This window comes from Lathamus discolor, chromosome 3 (genome assembly GCF_037157495.1).
Source record: "Lathamus discolor isolate bLatDis1 chromosome 3, bLatDis1.hap1, whole genome shotgun sequence".
Lineage (NCBI taxonomy): Eukaryota > Metazoa > Chordata > Aves > Psittaciformes > Psittacidae > Lathamus > Lathamus discolor.
The window spans coordinates 148,526,471-148,547,437 of NC_088886.1; the positions used below are offsets into that span (position 1 = coordinate 148,526,471).

General features: G+C 46.5%; 1 protein-coding gene across 4 annotated transcripts in view; it reads left to right on the top strand.

The window, feature by feature from the left end:
- LHPP (phospholysine phosphohistidine inorganic pyrophosphate phosphatase) overlaps positions 1 to 20,967 on the top strand; it is an 80,947-nt gene that overhangs the window by 5,494 nt on the left and 54,486 nt on the right. For all 4 annotated transcript variants that reach the window (XR_010610990.1, XM_065672443.1, XM_065672444.1 and 1 more), the window contains exons 2-5: positions 6,158 to 6,345; positions 6,999 to 7,152; positions 12,657 to 12,720; positions 13,934 to 14,026. Coding sequence is in view for 3 of the 4 variants with exons in the window: in XM_065672443.1 (XP_065528515.1) it covers positions 6,158 to 6,345; positions 6,999 to 7,152; positions 12,657 to 12,720; positions 13,934 to 14,026 (499 nt within the window). In the remaining variant the exon portion in view is untranslated. The remainder of the gene's footprint in view (positions 1 to 6,157; positions 6,346 to 6,998; positions 7,153 to 12,656; positions 12,721 to 13,933; positions 14,027 to 20,967) is intronic.

Consider the following 20,967-nt stretch of genomic DNA (forward strand, 5'->3'; position numbering starts at 1 on the left):
AGAGGCAAAAAACCCTGACTGCTTTTAGCACAGAATGAAAGCTATTGCAATGTGAGTCATTATATGGCAAACAGGCATATTCCAGACCTGTTCATCCGAACTGAATCCCCAAAGTTCACACTTTTTTCATGTCAGCTCCAAAGTGGAGTTACCAAGTATTTAACATCCCCCTGAGTTTCCTTGTGTTACAAAATACACCCATATGTTTGAATCTACTCAGTGCTGTGTTGCTCTGATGGAACACAGCCAGGCACTACAAGGTGAGGTGAGAAGCCCTGATTCAGTTCCTGCAGCCTGGTTAAAGCCTGGGGCTGCTAGGGGTAATATTTTAAGCTGACTTGGTAACCTGCAGCAGTTAGATGCATCTCGTTACTGAATAGAATGGACCAGAAGGGTTTTCCTTTTGGGTTTTCCTTTTGCTTTGTGCTTCCTTCCTGCAGGTTCACTTCAAAAGAACATATTTATTAAATAAGCAATTCTAGCTTTCACCCTTGTGGCATATTGTCTACAAATCTGTAGGCAGATCTGTTGATCACCCTTCTGTTAGGCAGGTGGGATGTGATTTATGGTACTGGGTGGTTTGTTCAGTAATCCTGGTATCCAGTATTTGGTGGTCAGAGAGAGGCAGCCTGTGTAGGGAATTCAGGGCAAAACAAGCTTTGTGGTAGGTTTGATGTACAACTGCCAGTATTAATTTCTACCTCTGCAGAATTCCAAATGATTGGAATACCTGAATAAAGCTTCCTGTGAGCTACAATTCGGTGATTTTTCCCAGTTTTTGCTGTTAAACAGTGTCTCAAAAGTGATGATTCCAGAATTTTTAGTTTTATAACAGTACCACTTCTTATTTCACCCTTGCCCATCCTTAAATAACATTGGCCTCTTTCCTTGCGACTCCTTCATTTGTGCCTGTTTTCATGTTCATTCATGCCTTCATTCGTGTTCAAAGGTATTGCCCTCCTATTTTTTAATGCCTTTTGGAATCCCTTCTTTGGATTCCCTCCAAGTTGTGCACTTCTGTACCTAGAAAAAGGTGAGCCATATGGGTCTGGGGAGGAAATTGTGCTTGTGAGATAGCAGATGTAGAGATGAGTTTCAGACACAGGAATCTAAGGGGGAGTGGGGGCAAAAAGTGCTGTACATAAGGATTGCTCAGGCCAGCCTCGCTATAGGGAGCAGAAAGCTGGGTCACCAGAGAGCAGCAATGATAATGAGCTTGGCTGTATTCAGACATCAGCAAGTGGAGACACCAGATCAGGGCACAAAAGCAGCATCAGGGGTGCCCCAGCAAGATTTAAGTGTTTTGGACCTACTGTAAGGGTGGCAGGCATCAGAGGAATGGAAAGGTTTTGCTTTCTTCCCCTCCCTGCCCATCTGTACAGGAGTATCAGCTTTCTCTTTTCCATGTTAGCGAAGCCCTTTCCGGTAGAAGCCAGTGACCAAAGATGGGAATTCTTATACCATGTCCTTAGTTGCTTCTGCTACGTGCAGGACAATGTGAATTTCACAAGGAATGACACCTTCCAGCCTAGATTCCAGAGCCGTTTCTTTTCCTGTTGGTGTCTTAACCTTTACATCACCTAAAAAGAACAGGTTTTGCGTTTTATGTGCCCAGAGGCTGCCCATAAAGGTTGGCAAAGGCAGTTGGTGAAGTCTGCACAAGGTCAGCCGGGATGTCTAATAATTGTCTTACCACTTTACCTGTTATGGAACAATAATGAGAGTTTTTTCATTATTTTCGGGTGAGTGAACCTGGCAGATGCTGACAGGCAGCAGATGTGTAAAGTTCGAGGTGATTTGTAAGGGACCGGCTCATCTGACGCATGGTAATTGCATTGTGGGACACTGTCACTCAGCGTCGTGTCCTGCGCCAGCGCAGCGAGGTAAAGGTCAGTTCAAAGAGCTGGTGTAGCATGAGGGGCAGCCCAGGGCTGGCATGAAAAGCCTCATCTCCATCTCTCCCCTATACCTGTGATCATAGCATGCCCCGAGCCTGGTGGGTGCCCTGGTTCGTAGAATCATGGAATGGTTTGGGATGGAAAGGACCTTAAGATCATCCAGTTCCAGCCCCCTGCCATGGGCAGGGACACCTCACCCTAGACCACGGTACCCAAGGCTCTGTCCAACCTGGCCTTGAGCACTGCCAGGGATGGGGCAGCCACAGCTTCTCTGGGCACCCTGTGCCAGCGCCTCAGCACCCTCACAGGGAAGAGCTTCTGTCTTATATCTAACTTGAACTTGCCCTGTTTCAGTTTGAACCCATCACCCCTTGTCCTATAGCTACAGTCCCTGATGAAGAGTCCCTCTCCAGCATCCTTGAAAGTTTTAGATTTAGGGATTGTGAGTGGTTGTTTTGGTCTACAGTGGGCTTAAACCCCTGCTCTGGGAAGGCTTAGGGAAAGTCTCCTTACCCACCTGTTGGTTACACTGATGTTCATCTCTCTGCTTAGAATTTGGGGCTTGGAGGTTTCTTTTGTGACTTGTTCATAGGCTGGTTTGTGTTGGAAGGGACCTTAAAGTTCAGCCCGTTCCAACCCGCTGCCATGGGCAGGGGCACCTTCTGCTAGAGCAGGTTGCTCCAAGCCCCATCCAGCCTAGCACTAGGAGTGGTATGAGCAGTCCTGTTGGAAACAGACTGGGTTTGTCTGATGGCGAACCTGTTGATGGCCCCACATGGGGAGCAAGCGATGTCTTCAGGATGTCCACATCCCCTGGACCACACAGAGTCCCTGCGCACAGAGTGCGGTGCTGCCTGTCCGTGTGCTCAGCTTGCTCTCTAATCAGGATTGATTTCTGGTGCTTCTGGAGGTTCAGTGGGATCTTTATCAGGCTGTGATGTGTGGAAGCCCTGATTGACTGGGTTTCCTGGGTGTGCCTGTGCTTCTGTAATACACATGCTGATAAACCTCTAATACCCTGAAGATCTTGATAAAATGTGTGTTGTGTATCTCGTCTGCTGTTGCCTCTTTCTTCTGTACTTGCTGGTATCTAATCCCCTGCTCTTTATCTTGCAGGACATCATTCTATAGATTTTGTCCTGTATTATTCTCCTAAAAGCCCTGCACTTACCAACACTAGAAATGGCAGTAGCTCTGCACGTGCTTCTTGAAGTATGAACCCTGGGTTAGCTCAGTTGCTCAAGGTTTCCGGTTAAGCTGGCCAGCTTAGGAGCAGTGCCCCCCATCGAGTATGAACTCTCTGTACAAAGCATCTTGACTCTGTCGGACAGAGACCTTCAAGCCATCTTTTAGTTTCTCATAGAACCCCAGTGTGGTTTGTGTTGGAAGGGACCTTTAACCTCATCCAGCTCCAACCCCTGCCACGGGCAGGGACCCCTTCCACTGGAGCAGCTTGCTCCAAGCCCCTGTGTCCAACCTGGCCTTGAACACTGCCAGGGATGGGGCAGCCACAGCTTCTCTGGGCACCCTGTGCCAGCGCCTCAGCACCCTCACAGGGAAGAACTGCCTAAGAGCTCAGCTCAGTCTCCCCTCGGGCAGGTTCAAGCCATTCCCCTTGGCCTGTCCCTACAGGCCCTTGTCCCAAGCCCCTCTCCAGGTTTCCTGCAGCCCCTTCAGGCACTGGAGCTGCTCTCAGGTCTCCCCTTCAGGAGCCTTCTCTTGTCCAGGCTGCCCCAGCCCAGCTCTCTCAGCCTGGCTCCAGAGCAGAGCTGCTCCAGCCCTCGCAGCATCCCCATGGCCTCCTCTGCCCTCGCTCCAGCAGCTCCACGTCCCTCTTGTGCTGCTGCCCCAGAGCTGGATCAGGACTGCAGGGAGGTCTCCCCAGAGCACAGCAGAGGGGCAGGATCCCCTCCCTGAGCTGCTGGTGCAAAGCCTGACCATGCAAACTGAGCGTGAGTTCTGCTGTAAACACAAGAGGAACCAGTGTTTCCCCCGTGTAGCGTTGTTAAAAGCTCTCCCTAATATTTAATCTCTTACTCAATAGTGGGTTGCTGATGTAGGTAGAGATGCAGGCTCTGCTCATGGTCTCCATGCTGGGTGTTAAGGGATAGGTTTGTTCCAGGGTGCGTGTAATTGTGCACGTACCAGTCAGTGTGACTATACTTTGGCAGAGAACTGCAGATATTAGACATACAACTTTGAAGGAAAAGGTGGCTTTTCAATGCATCATTTCTTGGTAGAAATAAATCTTTGTCTGGAGTTCTTGATGGTTTTTCCTTTGTTTGGTGTTCCAGGATATCTTGGAGACTCCTTTCCGTGTTCCTCCATAGGTCTCCCATTTGCTGACCAACTTGGCTTAATTCTTTGTAGACTTTACCTTATCCTAAGCATTTACTGAGCTCATTTGTTGAGGGAGCAATTACAGGTGGCCGCAGAGGCACGAAACAGTCCAAGATGCATCCAGACTGCTTCTGCTTTCCGAAATGGAACTGGTTTTCATCTGAATACTGAGAAGGGATTTAAATCTGTGCTATAGGGAAACAGTCATTGCTTTCACCAGGCTGACCTGTGAGGGTGTTTGGGCAAGGCAGTGCTTAGTGCTCTTCCTGGATTCATCCCATTGGCCTTTAGGAAGAGAAAGAACAGCTTCTCATTCAACAAATGTCTGCTTCAGGGTAGTTGTGCATCATGGGGTTTTTCTCCTCAGAGTGTGCAGATTGGCTTTGTATTTAGAATAAGGCTTCTTTAGCCATGGCACACTCGATGATAGTTTGTTACGTATCCAAACTCCACTGCTTTGCTTTCTAACTCCAGCCGAACGTGTGTTTGGAATAACAGATGCGGAATACCGTCATCCCCCTGTCGCACCGATTGCTCATTGTTCTGAGAAGGTCACATCATAATTCATTAACAATAATTATTCCCTGCATACCCCCTGCACTTCTTCACTCAATTGCTTCATTAACTTGTGAGTGACTCTCACGTTCACCGCTCCGATCGATGAAGATATATTTATAACGTACAAGTGGATGCTATTAGTTACAATATATTAACTGCCTAATTTAAAAGAGAAAAGCTATCTTTATGAAGGGCAATTAACCACTAAGTGTAATTGATAATTCACATCCCTCTGATTAGGAAAGACAAATAATAAGAAAGAAATGGATCACCAGTGTTATTGAAGAAGACACTGGCACGTGGTTCTAACAAGCAGAAGGGGCTCTCTGGGTCAGGACTGGAGTTCTAAGGATCCTTTGATGGAGAGCTCATCATTGGATGCGTTACCTCGAGGTGGGTTTGGTGTTTGCACCAACCGACTGGGATCATCTTCCCGAGAAAAGGAGCCCAGCGTGTTTTGGTGTCATGAGAAGCATAATTTTCCTAATAGAAAAGTCCTTTTTCATCCTAACATGAAGAAAAGTAATATTTTAATGAGAATTTATAAGCCTAGCCCCAAACTTACCAAGGTTTCTGCACCTGTATAAGCTCAGGTCCTCAAAGGTAACTGTGTACAAATTCACACTAAAACTGACCAAATTGAGGCTTTTTAATATATTTGAGGAGCTGAGTGATGCTCCCTTTGGCAAATATATATATATTATAAATCGTGATACATTTTCAATGCTTCGGATTGTCCGTGGCCCTTTGAAATACAATGGTTCTCCAAACAGCTGACCACTCATCCTTGGAGAAGAGGCCTTTTTTGTGACATCCTCACTAGATCACCACAGTTTGGGCAGGAAACAAAGAGGCAGGACTGGAATGAGGTTGCAGAGTAGTGATCCCCAGGCGCCATGTCCTCGCTCTGGCCACTTCGGGCCATGTTTTCTTCCTTTGAGAAGCCATTTACCAGTAAACATTTATTAATGAATCACTTGGAAGTGCCATATTTTTCAGGGTTACCCACCAAGTAACAGCAGAGGTGTTTTATGAGAGATTAAATAAGAGGTGTTTTATGAGAGATAACTGTAACTGAAGCCATCCCGTATCTCCATCATTTGGAGAGGGTCTTTTTGACAAGGGCCTGTGGTATCAGGCCAAGGGGAATGGCTTTAACCTGCCAGATGGGAGACTGAGATGAGTTCTTAGGCTGAAGCTCTCTGAACATTTTAGGTGTATCCTGGTCACAGTAAGAAATCCTGCTCCTGTTCTGGAATATCATCACTGCATGTTCATTGTGGTTACCCAAGTTAGGAGTGGGGCGGCGGAACTGATGCTCTATGTGTAGCTAACCCTTCTCTGCTCTCTTTCCTCAACAGGATCAAAGCATCTGGTCTGAAGCTGCGGTTCTGCACTAATGAAACCCAAGCGACCCGGGAGAAGTTTGTGAAGAAGCTCCAGGGCCTGGGCTTTGACATCTCCGTGGCTGAAGTCACTGCCCCAGCACCAGCAGCCTGCCGCATCTTGAAGGAGCGTGGCCTAAGGCCACACTTGCTTGTGCACAATGGTGGGACAACGCTGCGACAGATGCTGGGACATGGAGGGGGACAGCTCAGAGAGATGTGGGTCTGTGCGATAGAGCAGTGAGTTCCCATAGCTCGTGTGGGGAAGAGCTCCCAGATGCTGTTTTCCTACAGGGGAATCTTCTTCCTTAGTCATGAGAATGTGGAATATAACTTAGTGGTCTGGTCTGAGTGGGATCTCCATTGTGGCAGCGATAGAGTTGTGCTGGGAGGTAGCAAGTGCTCAGAGGAGTCTGCTCCTTAACCACAGTGACTGTGAGATAGGTGAGGTCTTTGTTACCATGACAGAGGTTTTAAGTTTGAAGTGTTTCCTGCTATAGAGTGTGGGTATGGAGAAAAGAGATGGATCCTGCCCTCACTGGTACCCATGTTTGCCTTGGGTCTGCTGAGACACGGGTGGCAGGAGCTAAAGTAAGGGGAGGAAATGGTTTATTTTGCTCTTTGTTATAGGACAGGTGAATAGCAGGAGCCACTCAGGAATAGAGGGGTCTGAAGAACACTTGATTAAGACTTGGATTTACTTATCTTTTTAAAGCGTTGTGTCATGGATGAAGTGAAACACAAAAATGGGGGGAAACGGTCAGTTCCAACGGGATCTGAAGTAGGGATTTGTGGTTTATTTTTTCCGTCCTTTTAGATCTTGTTCCTGAATTTGCTGACCTTGATAAAGCAAACCCAAACTGTGTGGTTATTGGAGATGCAGCAGAGAACTTCACCTATGCAAACCTTAATGAAGCTTTCCGAGTTCTCATTGGGATGGAGAAGCCTGTTTTGATCTCCCTTGGAAGAGGGTGAGTTCAGCATCATTTCTTCCTCAAGTCTCTACAGCTTTTGATCTGCCCCCGGTGTCTTTGTAGTTAATGGAGGCCAGATAATTGTGTGGGCATTCACAGTACCAACTTCTAAGCAGTTATCTATGCGTCTGGACTGGGAGGCTGATCTGCTCAGGTATCTGTGACTGAACAGTCCCCGGTGGGTCATTCAGTCAATTTACCTGTCCCAAGTCACTTACTTGTGGCCTTTCTAGGGGTGTAAGGGAAAACTGAGGTGATCACAGTGGAACAGGTCTCTAGAAGGTGGTATGGATGCTCGCCATGAGCCACAGTTCAGCCCTGTGCTGATGCTTCCTGACCTTGCCATGCCAAATCCTCCAGTTGACTTTGAAGATACTCATCAGTAGGGTCTGTGCTGCTACAGCCCTGGGTGAGCATCTCTTGAATATCAGCTCTCAGTGGTCTTCTTTCTGCAGACAGTGCAGAGGAAGCACTTGTGTGGATGTGTTTCGTTGGCTTCTCGAGGGTGAGGGAGATAGGTGTTCTAAGGAGGAATTATAGCAGCTTTTAGAGAAACTGGAGATGCTCTGGTGTATGAGCACAGCAAATGGCAGCCTCCAACCTTTTAAGGTGAGTGTTTAAGAGTGAGCTAGACCTGGATGAAACAATCCACATGTTTGCAGGTGGCAGTGGAGGTGTTAAATAGAATCATAGATCCTAGGTTGGAAGGGACCTCAAGGATCATCTGCTCCAGCATTTAAAGAGCTGTAGTTTGTAAGCCACCAAGAAAAGGACTTTTCTTGTTTTCAGAGCAAGTCTAAGCGCATCTTAAAATACCCCGTAGAAATCGTGCAGAGTTTGGATTTTGATGTGTGCAACCCCCAAGTGAATGAGGTCAGTAGGATTACAGGCACTGCTTATCTTGTCTTTGCCCTTGCAAGATCTCAGAATGAGAACTGTTGTCTGAACTGCTGCCTGTAGCCATGTGTTCCTGTCTGAACTGAAAATAAATGAGTTTGATAGTGACAGAAACCTAAAGCTGACGAGAAAATCCAACAAGCCATGCTTGGATAAAGTGCTGTTGATGTCGATTTGGGATGCGGTTTAATCTTCCAGCATCCAGAAGTTACTAATTGTGAGGAGGAGCAGGTGATCCAAAATTGCTCTGTTTCAGCCAACAGCCAGGTTTATTCTTCCAGGTTCAAATCCTGCCCATATTTGTAGCGGTTGAGTTGTGATGCTGGTTGTGGCTAACAGCCTGTGTGACCTAGATGACATCCTGCTCTTTGGGTGGTGCTTAAAGATTCTATCTCTGAAAGCTGGTGTTAACATCGCTGCAGGTTGACTCATATGTGTGAACACGCCAGACATAAGGGAGCACTTTTGTGCTGGTGGCTTGAGAATTGCTGTATGAGAGGAGCATGAATCACAGAGTCACAGAATCCCAAGGGTTGGAAGGGACCTCAAAAGATCATCCAGTCCAACCCCCCTGCAAGAGCAGGGTAACCTACAGTACATCACACAGGAACTTGTCCAGGCGGGCCTTGAACATCTCCAGTGTAGGAGACTCCACAACCCCCCTGGGCAACCTGTTCCAGTGCTCTGTCACTCTTACAGTAAAGAAGTTCTTCCTGATGTTAACGTGGAACTTCCTATGTTCCAGCTTACACCCATTGCCCCTTGTCCTATCACTGGATATCACTGAAAAAAGCCTAGCTCCATCATCCTGACACCTACCCTTTACATATTTGTAAACATTGATGAGGTCACCCCTCAGTCTCCTCTTTTGCAAGCTAAAGAGACCCAGCTCCCTCAGCCTCTCCTCATAAGGGAGATGTTCCACTCCCTTAATCATCTTTGTGGCTCTGCGCTGGACTCCTTCAAGCAATTCCCTGTCCTTCTTGAACAGAGGGGCCCAGAACTGGACGCAATATTCCAGATGCGGCCTCACCAAGGCTGAGTAGAGGGGGAGGAGAACCTCTCTTGACCTACTAACCACTCCCTTTCTAATGCACCCTAAGATGCCATTTGCCTTCTTGGCCACAAGAGCACATTGCTGGCTCATGGTCATCCTCCTATCCACCAGGACCCCCAGGTCCCTTTCCCGTTCACTACTTTCCAGCAGGTCAACCCCCAACCTGTACTGGTACATGGGGTTGTTCTTCCCCAGATGCAAGACTCTACACTTGCCCTTGTTAAATTTCATCAAGTTTCTCCCCGCCCAACTCTCCAGCCTGTCCAGGTCTCGCTGAATGGCAGCACAGTCCTCTGGTGTGTCAGCCACTCCTCCCAGTTTTGTGTCATCAGCAAACTTGCTGAGGGTGCACTCAGTTCCCTCATCCAGGTCATTGATGAAAATATTAAACAGCACCGGTCCCAGCACCGACCCCTGAGGAACTCCACTAGTCACAGACCTCCAGCTAGATTCTGCGCCATTGACCACAACTCTCTGCCTTCTTCCTTTCAACCAGCTCTTGATCCACCTCACTGCCTGATCATCGAGCCCACACTTCCTTAGCTTATCTATGAGGATGCTGTGGGAGACAGCATCAAATGCCCTACTGAAATCAAGAAAAGCCACATCTACCGCTCTGCCATCATCCACCCACCTAGTTACTTCCTCATAGAAGGCTATAAGGCTGGTCAAACATGACTTCCCCTTGGTAAAACCATGTTGGCTGCTCTTAATGACCCCCTCATCCTTGATATGTCTAGAGATGAAGCCAGGAGAGTTTTTATTTGCTAATACAGAAACTCTGCCAATGTTTGAAAACAGCTGCAATGCACAAACTCCACCCAAACTATGTTGGAGATGGGGGTAGATGTTCCTCTGGCCATGAGTAAAGTGTGGTGGCCATGAAGACCTCGAGAGAGCCCAAGGATGTACTGAGAAATGGCTGGGCTGGTGGGTAGAGCAAAGACCTGCAAACACAACTGAGCTTTTGAAGTGACAGATCAACTGCTTGGACAGTTTGAGTATCAAAAGGCATGCTTAGTTACTGTCTGTACGTTAAAGGCACGTTTTGAGCTCCTGCTTCCACATGCAGGGAAAATCCAGTCAGGGAATTTGAATGTTCTCCTGAAAACAATGCAGTTTTCTGAGATTTTAACAGGAGGTTATCAGTGCCAGTGCTGGATAATGACAAATCCCAATGGCTTGGAAGCGGTTATTCTTACCTGTTGGGCAATGTATAGGGATGCTGGGGACGGACTCTTCGTCAGGGACTGTAGTGACAGGACAAGGGGTAACGGGTTAAAACTGAAACAGGGGAAGTTCAGATTGGATCTAAGGAGGAAATTCTTTCCTGTGAGGGTGGTGAGGCACTGGAATGGGTTGCCCAGGGAGGTTGTGAGTGCTCCATCCCTGGCAGTGTTCAAGGCCAGGTTGGATGAAGCCTTGTGTGGGATGGTTTAGTGTGAGGTGTCCCTGCCTATGGCAGGGGGGTTGGAACTGGATGATCTTGAGGTCCTTTCCAACCCAAACTATTCTATGATTCTATAATGTACGGGTTTAAAAACACTGTACGTGTTTTGTTTGAGGAAACTGCAATGACAGCTTGGTTTCAGTGGTTCAATAGACTGCAAGGGGTGTGAAACCCCGTCTTAGTTTGTGGGTTATTGATCTGGATGGGTAGAACTTCCCAGAGAGAAGGAGTGTGGCCTTACTTGGTGCTTATGCTCTGATCCTACAACATGGGCGAAAAATCCTTCCTGTTTCTCAGTTAGGAGAATGAGGAAAAGATGTTGGGCCAACAGCAGGATGGTTAATGCATGTAAAATAACCAAGGTTTGTGTTAGGAAACAAATCTTTAGGATTTGCAATGTGTTCAATGCAAAAATGCCTTTGTACCCTGTGCATGTAACAGTATACCTTTAGTTGGTCGTTCACTGATGTAGACAGCTCTGAAAGAAGTCCCTGTTACTTGTTCGAAATGTTAGTTTTCATTTGCAAACACAGATTTGTGGGTATTCTGAGCTCAGTTTTTGCAATGAGCGTTTATTTTATGTAAATATTGATCATTTTATTTAAATATTGATCATTTAGGTAATGTGAGCATGAGTTCTGCATGGGTTACCCCGGTTAGGTATCTCTGACTCGAAGAAGGGCGTTATAACTTGGATGAACAGTTTACCTAGTAAAGAAAGCAGTCTCATTCATGCAAAGGGCCATATGCAAACCCCAGCCACAAACCAGCTTCACTTTTAAGGGGCAGAATCAGTGTCGTTGGGTGGACCTTAACAAGGTGCCTTCCTTGGGCAAGTCCATTCGTTTTGGTTCAAGTCTGAGTTCATCCCATAGAAAACAAAGGTGTCGGAGCCACTGAAGCAGAATGCCCTCCTCCCGAAAACGGAGTGATTTACATTTAGCATCTGTTTTGGGCTGAGAGTGGGAATTGGCTTTGTAATTCCTTCTGTCATGGCACTGTCAGAAAATTAAGCTGTTTACGCTGGACTGTAGAAGGTTAATGGCTGTTCTAGCAAAGGTCAAGTGGCCATTTGAAAGGGAGGCAGTGCTGAATAATGGGAAATGGCAGAAAGATAAGGCATCAGATCTTAACTGACTGCTCATCCTGCCTGTTTCCCTGTAGTATAGAAACCTGTCTTTACTCTGATCAGGAAAGCTTGGAAGAGCTGCCTTAATGTGGGTTGCTGTTCCAGAAAAGCACTATGAAGATACTAATTTTATGAGCTTTGTGGCAATAGGAATGTTTTTAGGAGGGACAGATTTAACTTGGAGGGCTTTCTTAGTCCCTGGCTTTCCTCATCTGGAAGACTGGTGACAAGCAACGATGCTCAGCTCTTCGGAATGAAAGAATGAATCCTGGAATGGTTTTGTTTGGAGGGGACCTTAAAGCTCACCCAGTTCCAACCCCTGCCACGGGCAGGGACCCCTTCCACTGGAGCAGCTTGCTCCAAGCCCCTGTGTCCAACCTGGCCTTGAGCACTGCCAGGGATGGGGCAGCCACAGCTTCCCTGGGCACCCTGTGCCAGCGCCTCAGCACCCTCATAGGAAAGATTTCCTTCCTGATATCCAATCTAAATTTGGGGTTCTCTTCCAGATACACTGAAAAAGATGCTGCAGCTGCTGGTTGGTACCAGCCATCATCTTGTATCTGCCAAGGGGTCTCTGTTGCTGATTAAAGGAAGAGCAATGTAACTGCTGTCCTCTGGAAGCAGCTAGTCCCTGTGCAGTAAAATACAGGCCAAGTTCAGCCTTCACTTAAGGTAGTTGAAATCCTTGATATGACTTAGTTGAAATCCCTTTGAACCAGTGGAGTCGTGTCCTGGGTGCCAGATGGGCATCTGGTCTGAGATCTTTTCCCCAAGCATTGCACATTACTGAGCCTGTCCTTTAACTTAATTCCTGGCGTTAAATTAAGGCTCCAGAGTTTCTGATTACTTGGACTTTTTGTTGCAGCCATATGGACATCTGTATAGGCCCAGAAAGCATAAAATGTGGGGTTTTGTATTTAACTGCCAACCTTTTCATTTCATTGGGACTTTATCACTTTCATTTCCAGACGCTACTATAAAGAAACCGATGGTCTGAAACTTGATGTTGGAGCATATATGAAGGCATTAGAGGTATTTTATAGCTTGAATTATGCTTACTTGCACACCTTGTTAAAAGAGTAACTGGGATAAATACGGGTCATCTTCTGTAATTACTCACCTTGGTGGAGGAAAGGTTCCACAGATTGGAACTCATTTGCTGCATTCGAAAGGCTGGTGGATTCTAAAGGTGGATTCGTTTGTTCTCTGGCTTTGCTCAGGGGTTTTTCCGTTTTACTTTAAAATATGAACTTTTACCATGTGGTGGTACCTTTGTATGAAGTGAGGCCCTTGAAGGAAGGAGTCAGGAAAGAAAAGCATGGAATATCATCTGTAAGGTACACTGAAGGACCGTTTCTTGTTTGGTGTAGCGTTAACACAGCCTTTGCCCTTAACAGTCAAGAGCAAAAGGCCCTTATTCAGCAAGATACTGAAGGGCAAACCTGGTTTTAAGCCTGATTAAGTCTGTGCAGAAGTGGAACCCAATAGCTAAGCCAGTCTGAGAGAAGGAGAGAGGGAGAGAGTCATTACTCTCCCTTTTATAGGCTTGCAGAGAGATGTAAAATAGTACATGGCGAATGCAGAGAATAAAGCAAAATAGGGTACTGGACAAGCACAGAGGATAGTGGAGATAAAGTATGCTTGCAGCATATTCATTTGTACCTCTGAGTTTTGGAGGTTTTGCCTTCCAGATAAGTTTAGGTTTATAATGGTCTAGGGACAAGCTAGAAACACCTTTTCCAGCCTAGAACTGATGCTTCTTTGCAGGAAAACAACCTCAAATCTGGGTGGTCACTTGAATCTTAAATAATAGGCTGGGTGGTTGAAGAAACCCTTTACAATCTTTTAAGGCCCTCCAGCACTTTTGATCATTTCATATGAAGGATATTTGCTGTTTCTTTAAGAGTGATGCTCTTAAAAAATGGGAGCTACTGGAACAGAGTCTCTGAGCTCTCATGAGGGAGAATGTAAGAGCTTTGTAACTTGAGATTGTTCAAGAGGACTTTCTCTCCTGCCAGAGCACATGAAACACTTGTGTTATCCTGATTCTCTGATACTCACCTTCACCCACTGTATTATTGAAGGGCAAAATCAATAATCACATACTTTATATACTTTGGGGGTTGGAACTAAATGATCTTAAGGTCCTTTCCAGCCCTATTCTATACAATTGACTGGAGTTACGGGGTTGAAAATTGCTTTTCTGACCAGCACGTTTTGTGTGCGTCCCTCTCCTTTTCTCCAGTACGCTTGTGATGTTGAAGCTGAGGTGGTGGGGAAACCAGCAAAGCCGTTTTTTGAGTCAGCCTTAGCAGAAATGGGAGTTCCACCGCAGCAGGTGAGTTTCTGGTGCTCTGGCCCCTGGCTGTGCCATGCAGGTATGCTCACTGATGCGTTTTCTCTGGTTTGCTGGCTGTCACGCAAAGTTATCAAAGAAGCGGAAGGGAATGTGGCCAGTGTGTTACACATGGTGCAGAGAAATACTCATACGTGGGATCTCCCTATGAACGACTCCAGAAAATGTAAGGAAGAGGGAACTGCTTGACAAAATGCTTCAGAGGGAAAAAAACCCCAAATACGTTTGCCCATTCTGTTAGATAACACGAAGCAGACGAAAGGGAACTGGCAGCCAAGAGGGTAGATGCTAGCAGGTGGGGACCTGTTGCATTTCTTCTGCCCTGTTCATGCTTCCTACCCTCCTGAAAGGCATGCTGTGAGTTTCTCTGCTTGCTTTGAGGGTTCTTATTGCTTGCCTGCTATTTCCCTTTTCATTTCCTCTGTCTGTCTCTGCTCTGACTTGTGCTCTCCATCCCTCTACCCAGTTTAGACTCTTGTATCCGTTCTCTGCTGTGGCTTCTCCTACTTGTACTCATGTTGCACTTTGTAACTCACCTTCCTCCCAAACCTTATAGTTCAATAGAACATGCACTTCTGTTGTGAAGTTCCTATATTTGGAGACTAAAGAAAGCAATGCATAAGAGTAAAAGTTAGTTTTCCCAAGGAATTATGGAAGATGTTGATGAGAGGTGCTGCTATGCGTGGCATTCCGCTTGGCAACTAGAGGCTGCAATGTGGTGGATGTGCAGCCAAAATGTTGCTTATTCCCTTTGGTGTCACACTGACTACTTAAAAGAGAAAGGTAGACGTAAAATGCTTTCTAATTTAGGTGAGTGGGGAGCACTGACTGACTCAAAACCTCCTGCTATGTTGATGGATTCATCCAGTGCGTGATGCTCCCTGGCTGCTTAGTACAGACCGTTCCCCCCCCGTCCCTGTAGCTGTGGCCAGATCTTCTTTATTGATTTGTTGTTATGTCACACAGGACATGAGGATGAGGATGAGATGACTCCCAGGCAGCAATGAATTACAACATAATAATTCCATCAGGGGGTTTTGGTGACATTATAAACCACCGGAGTGAAGTTTGGGTGGCTTCTAGGTCCCTAGAGCCCGGAGATGAAATTATGGCCCTGTAATTCAGTACGTGCTTGGGTTTTACTTTATAATAGAAAGGGGAGATGGAAAAGACCTAGTAGGCCATATAAATCATCTCCTTCTTTGTGCAGGAGTGTTCCCTGCTCCAGGTTATTAATGTTTTGTCCAGTTTGCTGTGAGCCAGACAGCTGGGCTTCTGTCAGGACCTTAGGGACAGTGGTCACAGTGGAGTAGGTCTTATGGGCCCTTTTAAACTGCATCTCATTTCTAGTTTTACTCCCGGTAACAACCACAAAAACTGCTTGGCATCCTGGATATCTGTTCCCTCTGATTATCTCCAGACTTGTTACCATTACAGTAGTTGTCTCTTACTAAGCTGTGTGTTTAGCTCTCAAGGTTTCCCTTGGGATTCAGTCCCTCTGCACCCTGACGCCCTGCAGTGATCCCCTTGTTTGTCGGTATCTTTCCAGTAACAAGATTGCTCAGCCTGAACACGGTATCCCGGGTACAGCCACAGCAACTCTTCAATCCATTCATCCAACCCACAAACCAAGGAGTCCATTTCAGACAGAGTAACACTGGGATAAGTAGTAGATGGAGAAAAGAACACAGGAAAAAAAGCCCCACAGAGCTCAGCCCTTAGCTACTCTTTGTGCATGAAGGGTCATGTTTCCTTCCTGCTTGTACTAGAAATGAGTAGTATACAGGAGTAGGAAGGAAGCTGTGGCTGCCCCATCCCTGGCAGTGCTCAAGGCCAGGTTGGACACAGGGGCTTGGAGCAAGCTGCTCCAGTGGAAGGTGTCCCTGCCCGTGCAGGAGGTTGGAACTGATGAGCTTTAAGGTCCCTTCCAACACAAACCAGCATGGGACTCTATGTTATTTATGAGTTTTCTATCCCTGTGACCCTGCATAGCAGCATTCGTTGCCCTTTTCCATAGGCAGGATGGTGCTGTTGTCCTCAGACACTGTTACAGCAGGACCATATTAGCGCATGGCGCCAAGGGAGGGCATCATCACAGGGATGTGACAGGGCACCACGACTCCTGTCTCAAAAACTTAGCCCCAGGAAGCAGATTTGATTGAATGCATCAAAACTGGCAAAACCAGTCCCATAGGGTGAGCTTCAGTGAGTGGTTGCCATCGACTGCAGGAAGATTTGGTTTGGGTACATAAAAGCAGTAAAAGTCCCCAGCAGAGACTATTTGTTCATTGCCTGCTGTTTGCCATAGTGCTACTGGAGACTAACTTTGTATTTTGACAGAGGTTTTTCTTTTCCTATCTAGTTTCTGGTGTTAAATGCCATCAGTTTGTTGTAGTAATACAGCTAGTCTGTAGGTGTGATATTTTGTATTCAGAGAGATTGGAGATGAAGGGAGTGTGTGCCTAACCAGAAGCAGCACAGCAGCCACCACTGCCTAATGGCACCAGTCACTCCATCCTTTGCCTAAGGAAAAAACCTGGATCAGGATGCACGTGTGTAGGAGGAACAAATTACAGCAAACTACCTTGATTCTAACACCTTTTCCTAACTTTGACTTCTTGCTCTTGCAACTTTAGTGTTCTTTGAGAAGCATTTGCAGGTTGTTTTAGTTTGTCATACATAATAATAGGAACTCGGTATATTCAGTTCAATAAATTCCATAGTAATGCACTGCAGTAGATTTTAATCTGTCTCCTGAATGAGCTCTTTACTCCTCTGCATTTGTAATGATATGACAAGGGCTGGTTTTACTTGCCTTTGCTTTCAGAAAATGCTTGCCAATGATTTATTCCACTTGTGGAATGCATTTAATCCATCATTAAACCATTTGAGGTGGGCTGTGCTTTTGAAAGCATATTACAGTTTTCTTTCACCTGCCTTTTAATGAAGAATACCCTTTTAATAAAGCTGTAATTCCAGACAGTGGCAAATCTCCCATTTCTCAAGCTGCTTCAATCAATAAAGTTATCACCAGTCATTTCCCTTGATAACTGCTTCTTTCCAAGGCCCTGACTTTGCCTTCTGCTGCTGAGATGTTTTCAACCTGCACTTAGAATAGAAGGAAGTCCCCAAAGTCCAATTTTCATTTTAACCTTTCCTCAATGGCCTAGAAATAACAGATTGACAGTATTACTTTAATAGATTGGAAATTTAAACCTCTTAGAGGTAACCAGACCTATCTGCTGCTTCGGTAGTATGACAAAGAATAACACGTCTTAAAGGTTACCGAAATGCCTAATTCATGTGTTTTAAGGCAGCTGTAACAGTGGATGATTTTTACAGCTTTATAATAAAACCTAAATAATGTTGAGGTTCTGGTAGTTTTATATAATCATAAAAAGTTCTCTGTGTAGCAAATGGTCCTGGTTTAATGGGAGTTATGGCAGGTCATGCTGGAGTGCATAAACTACACGTAGTTAAGCAATTCCCATTCCTGCCACCTGCAAGTCTCGCTTGGGAGTTAGTGGGGCGTGAGAGCAGAAGGAGGTCACCCCGAGAGGGGCATCAGCATCCCCTCCTTGTTCCCTGGCTACCACAAGGGAAGGTTTTCCAGCCCCAGAACAAGTGGGAAGTGGCCAAGGGAAGTTTTAAGCTCGGAGTCCTGCTGCAAGCACATTGAAACCCATCTGGTCCTGCAGGCTGTGGAAACCTGCCCTGGAGGGTTAATGTATTTCTGTGTTTTACCTGCCTTGTTGTGCGTTTTCTCCCATCACAAGCATCAAGCCTTTGCGTGTTTGATGTAGTTCCAAGGCAGAAACACAATTAACAGTAATACAGGATCCTGAAGCCTAGGAGATTACCAGCTGGCCCAGGAATAGGGAGAAAAGAGAGTGCATTGTACTTCTTGTGTAAAGGGGTTTAATACATTAATGAAGTTTATACCCAAAAACTTTATTTCCTTATGTCCCTGGCACATTTAGCTGAAGGTTATTAAGTCTCTAGCAAGAGTCTGTTTAGGTATAAATACATTTGACTCTAGAAGCATTCCTTTAGTGAGAGGTGTCCCTGTCCATGGCAGGGGGGTTGGAACTGGATGATCTTGAGGTCCTTTCCAACCCTAACTATTCTATGATTCTATGATTCTTGTGTTAAATAGTCTGTTGAAGTTGGCACACTCTCTGCATCCTCTGTAGCCTTCAGCATCCCACATATCATACCTGAGCTTGTCCAAGTAAACACGGAGCCTGGCTGGAGAATACAGGATGTCTTTATCTCTCTGCCTCATTCCTTTCCTTACTCCACGGTTCCTTTTCTGATCACTTATTTTTCTGTGATTTTAGTGAATACCAAACCTCTTGTTTGCACCCAAAAAACACCCCAAGGTTCCCATTCACCACCCTAAAGCATCTCTGAAGCTTTATTAGTGTTGCCTACTTCTGTGCATGAGAGGAATCAGTCCCCACCTTCACTCAGCTCTGGGTCTGTGGCCCAGACCACACCAGTCAGATTGCTGACTGTGATGGTGATGAAGCCTTGGGTGGGATGGTTTAGTGTGAGGTGTCCCTGCCCATGGCAGGGGGGTTGGAACTGGATGATCTTGAGGTCCTTTCCAACCCGAACTATTCTATGATTCTATGGTGATCTCTGTGCCACAGATGTTTGTCCAGTGGGGATTATACTGTGCCTTCCCACCCCCAAATTCTTGGAGGTCCTGTTCATCTCCTCCATTAGCACTGTCAGTCGGAGTTGAGTTTGATGGGGAGTCTTCAAGAGCGGTGGCTTCACTCAGCTTTGGCATACGTGTGCTTTCTTTACTCCATGTGTACAACCACACACACCACCTCTCACCAGATATAGGGGCTAGGAAGGTATAAATTACACTCATCTTAATTCTTTGATGATTTGCTTTAAACTGGAGAGATTGTTTCACTTCATTTCTGGCCTTTTTTAGTCAAGTTTTAGCTGATCTAAAAGACGTAACTTCCATGGACTAACTGATCAGCTTAATGGCGTGATCCCTGTAAAAATCATGAACGCAAACGGGCATCTTTCCATTCTTGCTCTCAGTGGCTATGTGACCTTTCAGTTTTATCTCTTTTCTCTCTCCTCTTACCATATTGCAGTCGGAGGGGAAGTTAAACCCAGGTTTGACAGGTAGGGTTTTTTCATTTCCCTCGGCAGCGCACCTTTTGACCCCTATCTTCTTGCCAATGATTTTTTAAATCCTAAATGATTTGGGAATAATTGCTCCTCCTTTAGTGATTATTGCCCTTCACCGATAGTAAATCTGTGAAATCCCTGGGGGCTGGAGTACACGTTTGTGTGCGGATGCCACAAGCTGGCCTGGACAAGCATCGCTGCTCATCGCTGCTCACAGAGCTGCCAGGACTCTTGCAGGAAAACTTGCCCAGACAAGGGAAATACAGCCCCAAGGAGCAAGGAAGAGCTGCTCTGCCCCGCTCTGCCCTTCCCTGTTTCCAGAGGAAATCCAGTTTTAGGGTATTGAGAACCCAGGAATGAAGCTGGCTTTGCTTCAGGAATCTCATCCTGAACATCTGGGTTCAGGAAGGGCAGAGAGCAGCTCTGCTCCTGGGTGCTCTTCCCTGTCCCCCCTGGGGAGGTGTTAGAAGGAATTGTATAAGAAGAAGGGATTCTAAGCTATTAAAGCCAGGGGTTGAGAATGACTGTATATCTCAAAGCATCTTGGAGGTGAGTTGGCAATGGGAGTTGGAATCCCACTGCGTAGGAGCAGTGTTGCCGGGTTCTTTGCAGCTCTGCACGTAACAGTGGGATTATTGTGTTTTCCTCATCTGTATATGCATGCTTTATTTACTGGTGACTTAAAATTAACCCGTCATAGAATCCTGGAATGATTTGGTTTGGGAGGGACCTTAAAGCTCATCCAGTTCCAACCCCCTGCCATGAGCAGGGACACCTTCCACTAGAGCAGGTTGCTCAAAGCCCCATACAACCTGGCCTGACAAGACATGCTTCTTCTGGGCAGAATGGAGCAAGGGTGGCCTTGTATAAACTATTTCAAAATAGACTGCTTCAGCGTGGTACTGGACAAATGAGCCTTGACTTGAGAGGGCATCCTGTTAACATCCCATCACCTGAGGGGTGATCATAGAATCATAGAATAGTTCGGGTTGGAAAGGACCTCAAGATCATCCAGTTCCAACCCCCCTGCCATGGGCAGGGACACCTCACACTAAACCATCCCACACAAGGCTTCATCCAACCTGGCCTTGAACACTGCCGGGGATGGAGCACTCACAGCCTCCCTGGGCAACTGATTCCAGTGCCTCACCACCCTAACAGGAAAGAATTTCCTCCTTAGATCCAATCTAAACTTCCCCTGTTTCAGTTTTAACCCGTTACCCCTTGTCCTGTCACTACAGTCCCTGACAAAGAGTCCCTCCCCAGCATCCCTATAGGCCCCCTTCAGGTACTGGAAGGCTGCTCTGAGGTCCCCACGCAGCCTTCTCTTCTCCAGGCTGAACAGCCCCAACTTCCTCAGCCTGTCTTCATACGGGAGGTGCTCCAGTCCCTGATCATCCTCGTGGCCTCCTCTGGACTTGTTCCAGCAGTTCCATGTCCTTTTTATGTTGAGGACACCAGAACTGCACACAATGCTCCAGGTGAGGTCTCACAAGAGCAGAGCAGAGGGGCAGGATCACCTCCTTCGCCCTGCTGGTCGCGCTCCTTTTGATGCAGCCCAGGATCCGGTTGGTTTCTGGGCTGTGAGCGCACACTGCAGCCAGCTCATGTTCATTTTCTCATCGTTCAGCACCCCCAAGTCCTTCTCTGCAGGGCCGCTCTGAATCTCTTCTCTGCCCAGCCTGTAGCTGTGCCTGGGATTGCTCCGACCCAGGTGTAGGACCTTGCACTTGTCGTGGTTGAACTTCATAAGGTTGGCATCA